Below are 17566 nucleotides of genomic sequence, written 5' to 3' on the forward strand. Positions count from 1 at the left end.
TATGTAATGACAGTAATGTGTCAAGGACTGCTTTTTCTTTTTTAAGGAAAGTAATTTATCACTAATTTCCTCTTGAAGTAGTTGATGTTATGGAAGTCAAGCACAATAGGATAGGTAGTTCTCTTCTGTTCTAAGGAATAAAGTTGATGGATCTTATGATGATGATTCTCGACGTTGTGTGGTATGAAATCATTTCTTTCAAAAAAGAAACGACCAAGTTTGCCTCCACCCACTGTGAATGGGATCCCATTCACCGCGGAGTGGGAGAGGGTTTGAAAAGGTATTGGGAGGGTATTTTGGAACATACCAAAACCCTAGGAAAGGTTTTGCTTAGTTGGCAATTACCAACACTTCACAATTAAGAGGTCATGAGTTCAACTCTCCTTGGGCCCTAACTATCCATAGGATCGACAATGTGGCCATAATAATAAAATCAAGCCTCAAGCCCAACTTATCCGTGTGAGGGAGTGGGCCATGGTCTTTGGATAATGGGCTCAGCTATTCAACTCAAGATAATCAAGCCCAGCCTCTTTTTCCGTTTTGTTTAAATCATCCTTCCATGCGGAAGGTATGTTATTTTTATTTTGATGGAAAGAAAAACTAATAGTATTGAGAGAAAGGGCTTACAGAGTTATGGACAGGTCATATATTCATATAATTGCAACGTTTGAAAATTATATTAGTGAAGTTATTTGTTGCATCAGCTAGATGAAAGTAATATTTGTTTAAGTTCCAGGGGATGCGAATTGAGGGGGTAGGATGAAATAAGTCAAATACGGAAGGTACGTTTGTCGGTCTAAAAATTGTCCTTTATTGACTATCAATCAAACAACCATTCTTTCAAGAATGGCGACCAAAAAGGTTAATTTTTTTGTCACCTACTATAAAAGAGAATCTCTTCGTCTACCATGATGTCCATTCTTCCAAGAATGGCGACCAAAAAGGTTAATTTTTTTGTCACCTACTATAAAAGAGAATCTCTTCATCTACCATGATGTGATTCTATGATTAGATTATTTACTCTCATCGAATGAAATTGAATTTTTTTTTCTACAATCAAAATGTCAGAAAGATATCGTGGCTTAAGAGATTCTCTCTTCACCATAAATAAAGAAAAACTTGTTTCTAACAAATGTATCTTGTGAGTATGGGGTCACATATAGGACTATGAGTAGGGGACTGAGACAAAAGTGTGGAAAACAAGTCTGTAACTATCTGCAAAAAAATTATTTGGCCAAACCTTTCTTGTCTAAGCTATCTTCCCTTTCCAAAATTCAACGATTGCTTGCCACAATGGCAGCAACCTTGCGGGGTGATTGGGGTCTAAAGTGAACTGATAGCGTTTGAAAGAATATATTCTTTCCAACTTTATCAGTGTAAATAATTTTTTATAGGACTAAGGTGTTAGTTCATTCATGGATCACCTAGACCCTGCCCACAAAGGAAAGGAGATAAGGGTTATAATTGAAAATTAGAAAAAAAAATTTTGATTTTTTTCAATAATCATGGTTTTTGAAAAGTGGTATCGGATAAGGGTATGGTCTGTGGTCAATATCAATACTTGTCTGACCTTGTATCGTGGAATAGTTCTAGCAAGGGATAAATCTGTCTAAAATATGATTTTCTAATCAAAATCAAGAGTAAAACCATCCAATCCGGCCCGATAAGACTGATCCGTATTGGTATCAATCCATTTTAATAGATCATGTTTATAATTGGTTGTTAAGGCGTATTATTATTATTATTTGGATATAAAGGAAATAACATTGCTAAATGTAGCAACTATTATTGATGATGTGAAGTGCCTCTCTACTTCGTTTACTTTCATTTCTGTTCAGTGTATTTCATGGGCTCTGATGTTGTAGCAGATGCCCCGACCTAGAAGACCCTATCTAGTATCTATCATGTGTATGAAAAATTGGCCTTCTTCCCTATCTATCACTAGACTGACAATCTCTCTCACTTAGGGTTTCAAAAACCCTAATTTCATAATTCATGAGAGGGAGAGGGGGAGGAGGGACTGTTAAAATCGTTAGCCCCATCCCCTCCTCTCTATTTATAGACTAGGTTAGCCACTTATTATGGGTGACCTTGTTGAGGCAATTTGAGATTCTCAATCGCTGTATGATTTAGTTTGGTGAATCCCTTTAATGAAAAATGTCATTGTCAATCTACAAGATGACAGATTTCCTTGTCAATAGCTAGTGTCATTGTTGCTACATCAGTAGGAAGAGGTAATATCCCATTGGGATTATGTACGGTACTTGTAAAATATTAATACTTAAGTTAATACGATTATCTTCCCAAACAATTCACAATATAATCCTGTTAATTGTATATTAATTCCTCCACTAAAATAATATCATATAATGGATTATAGAATATGTAATTATATTATTACCAAACCCTAATCAATCAAACATGTCAATGCAGAGATTCTGTGTCAATGATTGGACGAAAGCATTTTATTAAATTATTTAATAAAATAATATTATTGATAAATAATATTAATTTTTAAAACAATTTGCAAATAATTTACAAAAATGTTACCGGATCTAGATTTATGTCCAATCACACATAGACTTTCTTTCTCCTCGATATTTCTTAAAGGGCAATGGATTCCGTGTTGAGCGACTTTTTTTCGTTCACGATCAAACACCATGAATTTAGTTACTGATTTATAGTTTGGAAAAGACATCAACTATTGGTAGCCAAAATCCACGATGCGTAACCACAATGATAAGGATCTCTCAAGTCAAGGGACAGATCAAATTCTATAAATGAGAATCTTGCTACTTATCAATTGTCGGAAACACATGCAAGATTCTTGCATGATCCTATACAATGCACACATTGTATGTGCACTCACACCCGTGTCTTGGAATCTACATTCTAAAGAACGAACAAGATGCCTACTCATATCCCTAGTCGAGTATGCTTTAGATGAAAACCTAAGGACAACCATAACCCATTAATAATCATGAAAAGTAAATGAAATAAATATAAAATATAAATTCTAAGTTTTATGGACACATATCCAACAACTTGATCGAGCTCCTCTATGGCTAGGGGTGTCAATTGGTCCGGTTTCTTAACGGTTCCAACCCTAAGGGGTCAGGACCAGAACCAGATCATTGAGCTACTCTGTTCCAAACTTGAAATCTAGGACCATTAACTAATGGGTGGGCCGGTTCTGGTAATTTACTCTATTAATTAATACAAAACAAGAGCTAATATAGATTAGTTATTTGATTTGTTAAAAAAAAAAGTGAAGCATATCTCATGTGATTGAAATTAGTGTCTTATTATAATATTATTAAATATATATAGCATATGTTAAGGAAACTAATGAGTGAGTGAGCCAGTTCCGGTTTCTAAATGGTTCCAAGCAAGCCATTTTTAAAAAAAAAATAATTCTTTAACATATGCTACACATATTTAATAATATTATAATAAGACACTAATTTCACTCACATGAGATATGCTTCACTTTTTTTTTTTAACAAATCAAAGAACTAGTCTATATTAGCTCTTGTTTTGTATTAATTAATAGAGTAAATTACTTGGACCTCCCCTAAGCAAACTACAACTCTAGGAAGCCACTCAGACTTCCAAGTGATCACGCTCTTGTCCATCACATATGCACCACGCTCAACTGTGCCAGCTCAATCTGCGCTGTTCAAATGGGAGCTTGTCAACGTGGTGAGTTTGGGTGTCGCGCCAGAAGATGTCTGGCACACCTCTGAGCCGCAGAGGAGCCGGATCCCTGGACTTACACTAAACCCAACAGTCTAGCCACCTGCCACTGAGCTAGAAGCTCATCCCCACCAATTTGTTTGTTTAGGTTCATATGGTTTCATAAAGCAAATGTTAATAGTAAAAGAGTGTAACGAAGTGATGAAATAAGAATGGATTTTTAACAGATGCCCCCCTAAAAATGCCCATTTGTCCAAATGCCCTTTTACAATTTTTCTGATTGCAAATTACCCTATACTTTCAAAACGTACATTGTAGCACTTTGGTCCAGTCCGTTAATTTGGGAGGTTAGACGTTAGTTTCAGGGAATCTAATGACCAAAATGTCCCTCTGATAAAAACTCATCAAAATTAAAAAATAAACTGACCAAATTGGCCTCATCTTCCCCAAATCCTTTAGGGTTTGAAACTGAATTTTTTCCCCAAATCGATTAGGGTTTGAACCCATCTGGAAAGCAAGAGATAAAAAATGACATGTTTGAATGGATCACAAGAATTGCAAGACCAGTTGCAGTAATGATCTGCATTGGACCAATTTGCCAGACTTCCAAATGGGTCATGGGTGATTGAATTCTTGAAGGCCTTCAAGGCTTCAATATCTGTGATAGAGCTCAACTCTGCACATCGAGCTATAACAAGGAGAGAAGAAACTAAGACTAGGTTCAGAATCCCATACCGGAATGTCATTGCTTCCTCGGATTGGTTGAAACCGAGTTCGAAGGTTAGAACCCACAAAGGAGTTTTAAAGGAGGATTCATATGTGACTTCAACCTAAGTCATCAAAACGCCAAAAAATAAAATCAGAATCAAAGGAAAGAAGAGGATACACGATTCTTTCTGTCAAGCAAGGAAAATCACCCTACTCTCAAAAGGGTTTTCTGTGCATAAAGTCACAAACAATGAATTGCAATAATTAAACCAACTTGATCGATCTGGGATAATCAGTCAAAACAAGCGGGTCTGGAAAGAATCTCCTGTGATTCAAACTTAAAATCATTTTTAGGTTTAAGTTTTCCTGGACCCATTTTGCAGAAGTAGGAGCAGCAAGAGAAAAGTAGGGTTTGAGTGAGTGGCATTGTATGGATAGAACCTCATAAACAGTACTGATTAAGGAGGGAAAACCACCCTAATCTCAAAAGGATTCTCTGTGCTCAAAGTCACAAAACAAACAAATCTGAAAGAATTGCAATAAATTAAACTAGGGAAAATATCATCCCCTCCCCTCTAAGTTTGCCTAATATTAATCCAATACCTAAGTTTTGAAAAATATCTACCCCTCCCCTGCTTTATAAAGATTATATCATCCTAATCGTTCAAAACGACCATTAACTGATGATGTGGACAGGTCTAATTTATTTAAAACCTCAAATTACCCTTAAGTTATTTTAATTCTAATTTTGTCCCTCCCCTTAAAACAAGTGAACCAAATCATCCGACCAAAATGTCCTCTATCTTCCTCAAATGGTTTTCCCAAAACCTGCAACTCAAAACCTGGAAATGGATTCAGATTTAGGTAAAAAAAATTCAAATGGATCTTCCCAAGGACTCATGCTCGCCTTTGATCGAAAGGAAGAAGAAATTGAATCGAACCAAGAAGAAGGGTTTCCCTCTGCTCTCTTCTGATTTCTCTAATTTTTTTTTCAACATTCATCTTAAAATCGTTTAGGGTCTGATTCAACATGGAAGAAATGGAAAGATAGGAATCAATACTTGTGCCTGGATACTTTGGAGTTAAATCGCCACCAACGGCGGCTTCACCTGACAGTGCTCCGGTTTTCAAAAACCACGGCAAACAACAATGAAACTTCGGTCGTTGTCCATTTGCCGGAAAAACAACCCAAAAAAATACCCATTCTTCCTCATTCGGTTACCTAACCCCCCCTGTGACTTGCAGAATTTGTTTTTTCTATTATTCTGCAGGTTACCGGAGAGGCCGGCGACCACAACAAAATTGGTAAAAGGGGAAGTCCGACTGGGGCTGGCCCATGAGAGCATCACGGTTATGGCAGCTTGGCTGCCCAGTTTTTTTTTTTTTTTTTTTTTTAAATCTAAACAGTTATAGGTCACCGGAGAGAGATACTTCACTCCGGCGACCATCTGTGTCGCTGCCCTTTAACCAATCACTCTGCTGTCTGTTAATGGCAGCCTTGGCTGCCTCTACAGTTTTTTTTTTATTAAAGCGATCACAGGTCACAGGAGGGAGGACGATCTCACCCCGGCAACCACCATTGCCAGTCTCCCTATCCCTTAATGGCAGCCATGGCTCCCTTCGTAGATTTTTTTTTCATTTATACTCAGACAAACAAATGGCTACTGATATATTGGAGGGTAAATACAACGGAGGCATGGAGTCGGGGACGAAAGCAGCCGGAGCGAAATGTTGGCTCTGAAGATGGGTTTTGGGTTGCAGGTCGGTAGCTGAAGAAGACGACGTGGGAGAGCCGGTTGCAGTTAGAAAATCAACGATTATGATAGATAGGGTAAATCTTAACGGTTGAGATTCAACCGTTGCGTTTAGTGGTGTGTGTAAAAACTTATGCAGGTCTGCGACTCTTTTTCCTCTGTTTTTGGTAGAAACAAAATGGTAATATAGTCTTTTCATAAGTAAGGGAGAAAGACATATGCTTTCAATAGATATTGAAAAAGGTAATTTTGTCTGTACATAGATTTTTTTTAACACCGTTATATACTTAGGGTACGGTTGATATAATCTTTATAAAGTAGGAAAGATGGTAGATATTTTTCAAAACTTGGGCACTAGATTGATATTAGGCAAACTTAGAGGGGAAGGGGATGATATTTTCCCATTAAACAAACTTAATCAATCTTGGATAATCAGTCAAAACAAGCTAGTGGTCTAGAAATAATCTCGTGATTTCAATTTTAATCTTATAATCATTTTAGGTTTAAGTTTTCCTGGACCAATTTAGCAGAAGAAGTAAAAGCAAAAGAAAAGTAGGGTTTGGAGTGAGTCGCATAGAATTGCATTGATAGTTACTCGTCCAAGTGTCAACGTGGAATGGATAGTCACAATAATTTTGAAAGCAGAAGTTGCAGAAAATGGAAAAAAAAAAAAGAGTAAAAAAGACAGACTGGATTTCATTTGTGTGGTGAAAAAGCAAATCCATTATTGAGAATTGAAAATTTTTAATGCCAACGTCATCTTATCTGATTTCTTGTTTTTTAGATGGGTTCAAATCTAACCTATTGGGAGAAAAAAATTTCAGTTTCAAACCCCTAAAGGATTTGGGAAAGATGAGGACAATTTGATCATTTTATTCTTTAATTATGATGGATTTTAAAAACGCATTTTGATCATTAGATTTCCTGAAACTAACGTCTAACCTCTCATATTAACGAACTGGACCAAAATGCTATAATATTTTGAAAATAAAGGGTAATTGCAATTAAAAAAATTATAGAAGGCATTTGGACAAATAGACATTTTCAGGGAGGCATTTGTTAAAAATCTTATAAGAATTGTAACATATATAAAAGACTCAAAAGTTACTTCTCAGGACAACTTTGTTCGTTCTGCACATGAGAAGTCAGGTATAAAGATTCTGGTAAACATGTTTTTGTTTGTTTTTATTGTATGGGACGACATGATCATGATTTGCACGAAGCTATTAATTCGGTAGAGTTAGCTTATTATTATCATAATTCTATTAATCTGAATTCTCAAGCAACTGATCGAATCTTTTTTTCTTTTCTCTTTTGTCAAACTCACAATAATGAAGAGAACTTTTTAACAGCCGGAATCCGTAAGATTCTATTCTTTTTTTAATTATTTTGTTTGGATTTACAAACTCAACCATGTGCAGCCAAAAACAGCTCTTTTAGATTTAGATTTAGATTTAGATTTAGATTTAAATTTACTAAAATATTTTTAATTTAAGCATGGGACACGTGTCACAAAACATTTGGACACTTTCTTGATTTACCCCCTTAATGGATAATTTTAGTATTCAAAAAAAATCCCCAAGTATATATATGAACTAAAAACTAAAAATGTCTCGATTACATTAATGTAAAGGAGAGGGTTCCCCACACAGTGACTGGTGGTGCAGAAAATGATATCATTCACTTGAAAACCACGTGATGGTCGATGGAGAAGAGACGACAATAAACAAATTCATGTGAGAGAATAATAGTACGTATTTTGGTGTCGTGGGAAACTTTATTCTCTTTTAGCAATTATTAGTATGAATTTGACAATTTTACTTATTTGCAAAGAGCCAAAGGCCCACAAAGATGGTATCCTATACGTAATTCTCTGCCTTCTCATGCATGCATTCAACAGTGATTTGATTGTTCCTCGATTATTTTCTTTGGTTCATTGTGACAATGACAGTTTTGCCCTCCTTTGTAGAATAGGGGTGTGTTCTTTTTGTACCATATGGATGATGCCAATGATTCTTTACCCTTTACATGTATGACCTATTGCCCATGCAATTGGGGATCCTCATTTTGGTCAACCAGTCGTGGAAGCCTTTCTTTGAGGGGGCGCTCAGGTTTCTACTATTTCTATTCACTCATTTTCTTTTTTTTTCTCCTGTGTTTTTTTCTCTGCAGAATCCAAAGTTTTGAATTCTGTATTTTTTCACCATCAAATTCCTAAAAATAAGCCTCATCATTTTGGAGATCTTATATGTTGCATGTAGGGTGATGAGTTGATGGAATTTGAGAGTAACCACGTAGGCTTGGTTACCTATTCTGAAATCTAAAGGTTTATTTCTCATAAAAGAAAAAATTCCAAGGTTTAACTTTGATTTAAAAGTATATCTATGTGGATTCTAAAATTAAATATAGGAATTAAAGAGATTAATTATTTATACTCATGGTGTAATTTAAAAGTGAAGATATTTGAAAAGTCGGTGAAGAAGAAGAGAGATGAAAGTTTGTTTTACTTGGGGAATCAGAAATAAATATTTAATAAGAGAATATAAGTAAATATAGGTTAAGTTAGGGTACGGGCTGTAATTTCCAACTTTGGCTCCTTTATATGCTATTGTAAAGTTAAAACAAGGATACATTACATATCACCCCCTGGTTTTCAAATGAAACTCAAATCATCCCCTAGTTTTTGAAAATACTTAAATCACCTCTGTATTAGACCCCAATATGACAAATTAGTCCCTACCATTAGTTTTATGCTGTTAAGTGATGATGTCAGCCAGTTATATAAATTTAAATCCCTAAACTACCATTGACATCAAAACATAGATTTTGAAGGGTAGTATTGTAAATCTAATTCTAATGATTTAGTACAAGGTTAAAATAGTCTATTCACACAAATAACTAACAGCAGATTAACACCGTTACTGTAGAGGGGATCGGATGAGTATTTTAAAAAAACCAGAGGATGATTTGAGCTTCGTTTGAAAACCAAGGGGTGACGTATAATTTACCCTTAAAAATAATAACTCTTATGGCATAAGTGAGGTAGGGAGGTAGGAAGAGAACTAGTGATGGGAAGGGACAGAGATCTAGAAGGGGAAAGATAGAGAATTGAAAGGCATGGGGTTGGAGAGAGAGATAGAAAACTCTATGGTTAGCTTGAATTAATTATTATAATTTTCATTTAATATATAATATTTATATTAAATATATAAATATTAGTGCTAAAACTTATTCTTCTCATTTTTGTGTAAAATAAAATAACATAAAAATTAAAAATAGGGCCAAATCTAGCCGTGGGGATCCCAAGCTGGGCCTTGATTCTCCAAAATCCAGCCCATCTTGGCCTGGTTGCACCCTAGCTCTAATGCAAAATACCATAGATCCAGCCTTAGTTAATGTCCATGTGTATTCATATGTTCTTGGGGGGTGGGGAGAAAATAACAACTTATAATCATAGGGGAAAGAGCGTTGTTGGCCAATGGGATTGTGTGTGCAAGCATCGTCCTGGACGGTATTTCCTCATTTCCATGGAGGCAGCTCAATACTTTCACACTCTTTTGTGTCTAGGTGCAGGAGCCATGCGAGCCACACGACTAGGTAGGGTTATGAATTTTGATCTTTCAAAAAGTTGAAACAAAGGCTACGTTTGGTTGGGAGGGGAATTAAAGGGATGGGAAGTGAAATTTTCATACTTAAAAAAAAAAAATTTGTAATCATTACCCCATGTGACTGCATCGCTAATACTAAATCATACCATATTTGGTTATTAAATTTCACTTTTCGTTGCATATATTTTTCCCTTTGGTTTAAAATGTAAAATAAAAATTACACGTAAAATGTATCATTACTAAATATGATAAAAAATTTAAGTAATTTATACAATCATATGAGATAATGATTAAATATTTTTTTTTTTTTTTAAATATGAAAATTTTCCTTCACTTCTCTTCAATTTCCCTTGCAACCAAAGGAAGCCAAAATTCTAAGTTCAAAGGTATTAACTTTTAATTTATCCCAATATTATATGTTCTGACTTGAGTGTGACTATTAATAAACCCCAACTCTCCCACAGTTAACCCCACAGAACTTGGGGGGAGGTCCCCCAAGGTCTGTTGCGAACATAGAGAAAGAATAACAATATTTGTACCTCAACAGGTCCAAATCTGTCGGTCATTTGTCCAGTATTTTGGACATTAAGTACCAACTACTGTTCCTAAAAGTGACCCAACATTTGTTGGCTAGGTGTGCATAATAGATGCCTCAAATTTTGAAGTCCAAATTAAGTCAGACTTTTCTGTTATTTTGATTGTCAACTATCCATTAATAGATTTAGAACCTATAACAAAGAAAATAGATGGGTTCCAGGTCCTTAGAAACCCATTATTTCTTTTTAATTTTCAGCACTGGAATTCCTTCATCATATATGGTTGATTTCGACTCTAAACCAAACTCACTAAAGAGTTCCTGAAAGTTCTAAGTCAGGAGCAAGTATAATCTGAAGCCATTGAATATTGAAGAAGAGAGAAGAAATCAAAGACGATGGTAAATATATAAGATCGAGTTTTCCTCCACCCATGGTGAATGAGATTCTTTTCACCGTAGATCAAGAGAGGGCAGAAAAAGTTATTGGGAGGGCATTTTGGGAACTTACAAAAACCCTAGGAGGGATTTGTGAACCCCCCCCCCCCCCCAGGATGGTGGGTGAACCATCCTCTATGGGAGAAAGTTTTCTTACATCGTGGTGAAGGAAAAGTATAGTACATTCATTTAGGGTCTTAAATGCTCTATCCCTGATACCCTCTCCACATCATCTGAATCCCTTGGTCAAGAAATTCTCCTTTAACCGTGGGTGAAGAAAAACTGCCTCCTATATATTCATTGCAGTTTCCATACTCGCATCTTTGAATAATTTTCTTTAAAGTTCAACAGCCATTTACCTATGTGACCAGATGATGTGGTAATCTAAGCCATTGGTTAGATTGGATCAGCCATGTGTTAATTCTAAAAGTTTTGGTGGAGAGAAAAAGGTAGAATGAAATACAATTTTTCTATTTTGAAATGAAACAAGTATATCTAAAATGATAAAAAGATTTGCATGCCGTCTGTGTGCAAATTCTTTTGCATGTCCTCTTGCAAAAAGTTTGGGTCACATAATCTCTCTCTCCTCCAAATATCTCTATTATATGTCTGAATTAATACTTAGGCATCATGGAAAACCCTCTCCCATTATGAAATATTCATAAAAAAAAATGGTATGGCACGGAGATATCTACAACTCTAGAGTGCAATTTCCCACCAATGAGTGGGTGGGTGATCGAATCGTCCTATAAAGCGTTTTATAGAGAGAGAGAGAGAGAGAGAGAGAGAGAGAGAGAGAGAGAGTGTGTGTGTGTGTGTGTGTGTGGGGTCTATAGATGGAATGTGAGAGGCATGCACATAAATCTGAACACTGCCATCGTGGGATTCTTTTCCAATTGACATTTATGAAATATCTCTTGTCGGTTGCCACTTGCCAACCACTTTTGTTGTAAATGCATGCATAGACCATGAGTTGACGTGGATGAGAAATCATAATTAATCCAGCCACTTTTGTTGTTGGAAATGTAGATTTCGGTTCCTCTGTACTTACCAACAGGTGAACGTACATGTGAGAACCAACCACTTGTCCATTTTTTGTCATTTATAAGGGGAGGAGGGGTTTCTATGGAAACAAAAATAATGTGTGATTGGCTCTCACATGTACGTGCAAATGATCCATTCTCAGAAATGTATGCATGGGTCATGAGTTGACGTGGATGAAAAATCATTATTAATCTAAACAATTGGATCGTATCTACCATAACAGCCCTCCACGTGTGATGTTATATATAGTAGTTGGAAGACAATTGCTAGTGTAGTTGGTATATATGAAAAAATGTTCTTTGTGTGTGTGTGTTGGGGGGGGGGGTGATCGCCCCGACCCCATGAAAGGCGAAAATCCTGCTCTCGAGGTGCTATCATGAGCACTCTCATTGGCTGCCACACACGTGTGGCCCCTGCGCTCCCCCACAGAGAATGCTCCCCCTTTATATATAGGGAAAAAGAAAACTACCTAGGCACGTGCGATGTGCTACCCCTATACCCAGACACAGAGGTGGGTGAAATGATTGCCACACACCCGTGGAACGGTGGGTTTTTTTGGGGGAAGTGGTCATTTCGCTCATCCCTATGTCTAGGAGCGAAGGCAACATACCACACACGCCCAAGAAACGTTCTTTTTACCCTGAATTAAATAAATTTCTGGGAATAAGATAATGAGCAATCAAAAGAAGGTTACCACAAATACTCACCAACCCTTAGGTAAATTCTTGACTTTGAGAATGAATGGTGGTAGATTCGTTCAGCTTTCAAAGGAAAGTCTTGTTGTGATTATATAGGGAATATGGTATTCTATGCAATGATGTACCATGTGTGATAATGTGGTACAAGAGGAATCTTAGAAGATGGACAAGTAAGTCTAAGACGACGTACCAACAGATATGGGGCCATTGCTTTTGATATTAGGGGAAAGCTTAGTTCATATGTCCCCTCTATCCCTACAATTGTAGGAATTGTCATATTATTGCATTTTCGAATTTTTGTCCAATGCAGCTATTGCACGGTGCAGTACTGCATCGTGCGGCGACTGCAGAGGCCATGTGCACCATGTGGGGCCCGCTGTGCCACATGGTCTCTGCTGTACTGCATTGTGCAATTACAAGAGAGGATAACGATTCCACCCCCCCCCCTCCAAAAAAAAAACCTAATGGCTTGTCTAATTGTAGCCCCCCCACCCCCCATTTTCTTCCTTCTTACTCTTGTTCTCCTACGGGTGTCATTGTATTCTTTGTTCTTTGTTTTTTTTTATGGAATATTCTTTGTTCTTTGTTGAATACATTATGGGGGAGCATTCTTTGTGGGGGAGCGTAGGGACCAGATTTTTTATCCGTCCCTGACTGGTGCGGTTCTCTAGTGCCTCTCACAAGAGGAGGGTGGACCTGTCCGTGCATGCTGGTTGTACGTGCGTCATGTGTCCATAAGAATGTACAAACCTATAGGACTCAACAAACCCATTAAAAGGCAAAGGAACTTCTCTGAGAGCCTTCACAGACCTTACCACCAAGTCTGATTGGGCACATCATTTGCTGCTGATGTTGCTGGTACGCTATCTTCATTAAATTTACATTACTCTCCGTCGTTACAAAATTTCTGATCTCCCAGACAGAGAAAAAGAGAGAGAGAAAATATGGGTCGTCACTCATGCTGCAACAGACAACAGTTGAGGAGGGGACTGTGGTCACCTGAGGAAGATGAGAAACTCATTAATTACATTTCCACTTATGGCCATGGTTGCTGGAGCTCAGTTCCCAGGCTTGCAGGTAAAACTAAAATCCAGATCTTCTACGGGGTGCGTTGCCCGTAGCAGCCTGAGGGGCACAGACTGAGCCGCATGCGCAAAGACCGTCTTATCGCTGCCTAAACGTCTTGCCCGAGCAGGGGTAAGGTGGTCATTGTGCATGCGGCCCAGTCTGCACCGCATAGACCGCTAGCTATGGGCGCGCAGCTGCGCCGTAGACGATCTGAATTGAAAATCTCAAGATAATTGCACAACTTCTCTCTCTGTCTCTCATTAATATCTTTTCTTTTATTGGTGCAGGGTTGCAAAGATGTGGAAAGAGTTGCAGACTAAGATGGATTAATTACCTTAGACCTGACTTAAAACGAGGCAACTTCTCTCTGGAAGAGGTTTCCCTTATCATTAAACTCCATAGAGTTCTTGGTAACAGGTAACCAATTAACCCAAATATACTACTACTTACTACTTACTTACTTAGACTAGTACCTTAATTAATAGAAGTAATTAATTAAACTACGTACGTACAGATGGTCTCAGATAGCCAAGCACTTGCCAGGAAGAACTGATAATGAAGTGAAGAACTTTTGGAACTCAAGCATAAAGAAGAATCTCTTCTCTCATGCTGTTTCTGAACTAGCTGCTGCCACCATTAATCATCCTGCAGATATCTCCAACCATCAATATTATTCAGGTTTCAACCAGACTGAAGCATTATTGCCAATGACTACTACTACTCTCAACCCTAATAATAACTTCCTCATCAATACCCAACAACAACAACAACAACAATATTTTCTTCAACTTCCCAATCCTGAAGAAGTTGATTCTATTGGAATGACACCCACAATGCTGCAGAATGTAACTCCTTATTGTGACCCAATATGGTCGTCTTTCATCAATTATCAAGCTTTACAGACTCAGGAGGTGATGCCTGAGATGCCAAAGCTGTGCGAGATGTTGGACATGGACATGGACATGGATGAATGTACTACTGGTTTGTTATCATTATCATCATCATCATCATCTTCTTCTTCTGAAGTTGATCATCACCCAATAACTACTACGGCTAGCCTTCCAATAAGTTTGATATCTGAGTCATCGTCTTATCCATATGTACCAACCCCCAATCAAATGGAATATATTAATGTAGCGACTGCTCTCATGCCATCATCCTCGTCCACTTATGTACCATTATGTGGGCATGCATCTTGGTATGGACCCTAATCTGCAACCTTCTGCAACCTGGTATTACTCCATAGACCTAATTGTTGGCTTGGGTTGGTACGTACTTGGTATTTTGTTCTCTCTCAGCTGTACGTTGGTGGGTCCCTCCCTCACATGGACCCCATATATATTTGGAGGCTACATATATAGCCATTTAGGCTTTCTTGTTTCTTCTATAATAAGTTGCTGAAGCTGCAGACATGTCATGCATAGTCCCGTGCTTGCTTTCCTCTATGTAATTCACAGTATTACTCCAGTTGTCTTCAGTGCTTGAAGTTGGTAATAAATTTCGAGTTCATCATGGTTCTTATTATTATTATTTTTTAAATTTTATTATTGAATATTATCTTGAATTTAGTGGATTTTTTTTGAGTGATTTTGTTTCATCAATTCAACAAAAGAACTAGGGGTGTCAAAAAAACCTGGCCATCCAAGCCCGCCCTTAGTCTGGATCGGGCCTAGGTTGAGGTATATATATATATATATATAATTATGGGCAAGAGATCTCTACTTTGTCACATGGTCTCTACACAAGCATTTGGGCCAATGGGTGGGCATTCCTAGGTATCTTCCTAGGGGGCAAAGGCATCATCTCACGTTGACCTGTGAGAAGGTGTAGAAAATACCACCAAGTAAAGATCTTTTTCCCATATATTATTCAGGGTCAATCAGGGCCGGGCTCTTGTAAACCCTACCAAGGCCGGGCCGGGTTGAGGGTTTGTTAGGCTTTGGCCTGAGTTAAAAAACATTAGGGTTGGGCTAGGATTTAGGGCAAGCCTAGCCTAGCCCGGCCCGTTGACACCCCTAAAAAGACCTAAATCGTTTTTTTTTGTTGCTGAGCATCAAATTTAGTCAATGAAGCGCAAAGAACACCCCATCCAAGAGGGGGAAATCAGGAGAAAGAAGGAAGGACTAAGGAGAGAGACAAAGGGAAAGGAGGGGGGGGGGGGGGCGGAGACAGTAGACCGCAGAGAAGAGAGGCCGCCATAGCAAGGACAATACAAAGGGATTACAAGAAGTAAATAGAAATTCCCCAAAAGATAGCTAAGTGCCGGTTTTTGGAGGAATCCAGAGCATCAGGTAATGTGGTACTGAGGGAGCTTCTAATATCAAAACCAATCGAATCCCAAATAATCTGGTTCGTTCTTGACTTGGTCGACCATCTTCTTTGATTCCTCTCATACCATATGTGATTTACCGTGGCACAGAATGCAAGTTTACCTATATAATCACAACAAGTCTCCCCATAGGAATAGCTCTTGACATTACGCCATTCTTGCTCGAAACTGCTAATGGATCTAGGGAGAAAGGCTGCTAGCACCTACAGACAACTTCTTTCCAGATGGATAGGGGAAAGGGGCATTTGAAGAATAGGAGCTCAATGGTCTCTACATCGGACCAACAAAGGATACAAGCCGACAAAGGGGACACCAATCGTGATTGGAGCAGTGCCAAAGTAAATCTCCTGTAGAAAATTATGCACTTCTTCTCCAAGAGCTCCAAGAAACCCTTCTTCTTTGCTTCTCAACCAAGCTGAAACCAATTCCTCTTCTCTAAACTTGTCACTTTCTTACTCCTTAGAAGAGAAAACTGATTACACACTTCTTCCAAAATGACTCTTTCGTATAACTAGAAAGACCACTAAACCAAGGTAGTGCTTGATCACTCATTTGTCGTCTTGACTTCACATGGGCCCAAACCTCGTCTTTTGAATTCAACCCACTTGGTTCAAATTCTTGTCGGGCTAGGTTAGCCAGGGCTTTCTTTGAACCCTGCCCAAACAAAATATGGGCTGGCCCAAAGATACACAATGTAATAGCTTCTTATTTGGGACAGCCTAAGCCCAGCTTAGGCCTAGCCTAACTTAACTGAAATAAGCAGAATTTAGAGCAAGATCCAGCCTAAGTTGGAATTGTTAAGAACGGGCTTGGGCTGAGCTGTGATTAGCCCAGCCAAATGTGTAGTACTCTTTCTAGACTAAAATAATATTGAGAGAAGTAGTGAGGAAAGACGTACATAGTTTATAACTAGTAACAAATACTTCTTTGAATAGAATTGATTGGAGAAAAAACGATCATGTAGCTGACTCCATTTAGTTGAGATAAACTGAGTTGAGTTGAGTTTTACTCATCATACCTAAGCCATATGCTCAACTCAAATCTCTTGTTTTGAGGCTAATTTAAGCTCAAGCCTACCTTATGATTGTCAAATAGAATCACATCATATGTATAAGTGAGAAATCTAATCTTGGAAAAGGAAGAGAGTTCTTTGAACAATTGGCATAGGAGAGCACACCAATGAAGAGCGACATTAGTGGAAATTACAACATTATTAAGGAACGAACATATTAGAGTTGATTTGGGAATTGCCCTGATCAATGACAAGCTCCGAGAAAGTTGTTTTGAGGTGTTTTGGTTACGTTCAACGGAGGCTTAGGGATGCCCCAGTAAGGTGGAGTGATATGATCCCGATTGAAAAAACTAAAAGAGCGAGGGGTAGACCTAAAATGATCATAGGAGAAGTTCTGAGGAAGGATATGCATAGTCTAGATCTTGTTTTAAATTAGAAGACAAGAATCGATGTAGCAGACCCATTTAGCTGAGATTATCCTGACTTGCTGGGATTTATCACTTTCCTCTTACTTCCATTATTTTTGCCTTCTATTGTCCATCTTGCTCTAGCGGAAGGTACATCACCAATTTGACATGGCACATGGTAGAACTGGAGCCCACCTAGAGAACCCACCTACCAAATAATTTTTTTCCTGTACGGTTCCCTGACCGTTGCGGTGTCCTAGTTCCTCTCACAA

At 38.0% G+C, this 17566-nt stretch overlaps 1 protein-coding gene across 1 annotated transcript; it reads left to right on the plus strand.

Annotated features, from left to right (window-relative positions):
- Positions 1 to 13422: 13422 nt before the first annotated feature.
- On the plus strand, positions 13423 to 14757 carry LOC122655055 (transcription factor MYB26-like). Its single transcript, XM_043849302.1, has 3 exons — positions 13423 to 13555; positions 13834 to 13963; positions 14061 to 14757. The coding sequence occupies exons 1-3, from the start codon at positions 13423 to 13425 to the stop codon at positions 14755 to 14757; spliced, it is 960 nt and encodes a 319-aa protein (XP_043705237.1).
- Positions 14758 to 17566: the final 2809 nt, after the last annotated feature.

The sequence above is a fragment of the Telopea speciosissima genome, chromosome 3, assembly GCF_018873765.1.
Source record: "Telopea speciosissima isolate NSW1024214 ecotype Mountain lineage chromosome 3, Tspe_v1, whole genome shotgun sequence".
Lineage (NCBI taxonomy): Eukaryota > Viridiplantae > Streptophyta > Magnoliopsida > Proteales > Proteaceae > Telopea > Telopea speciosissima.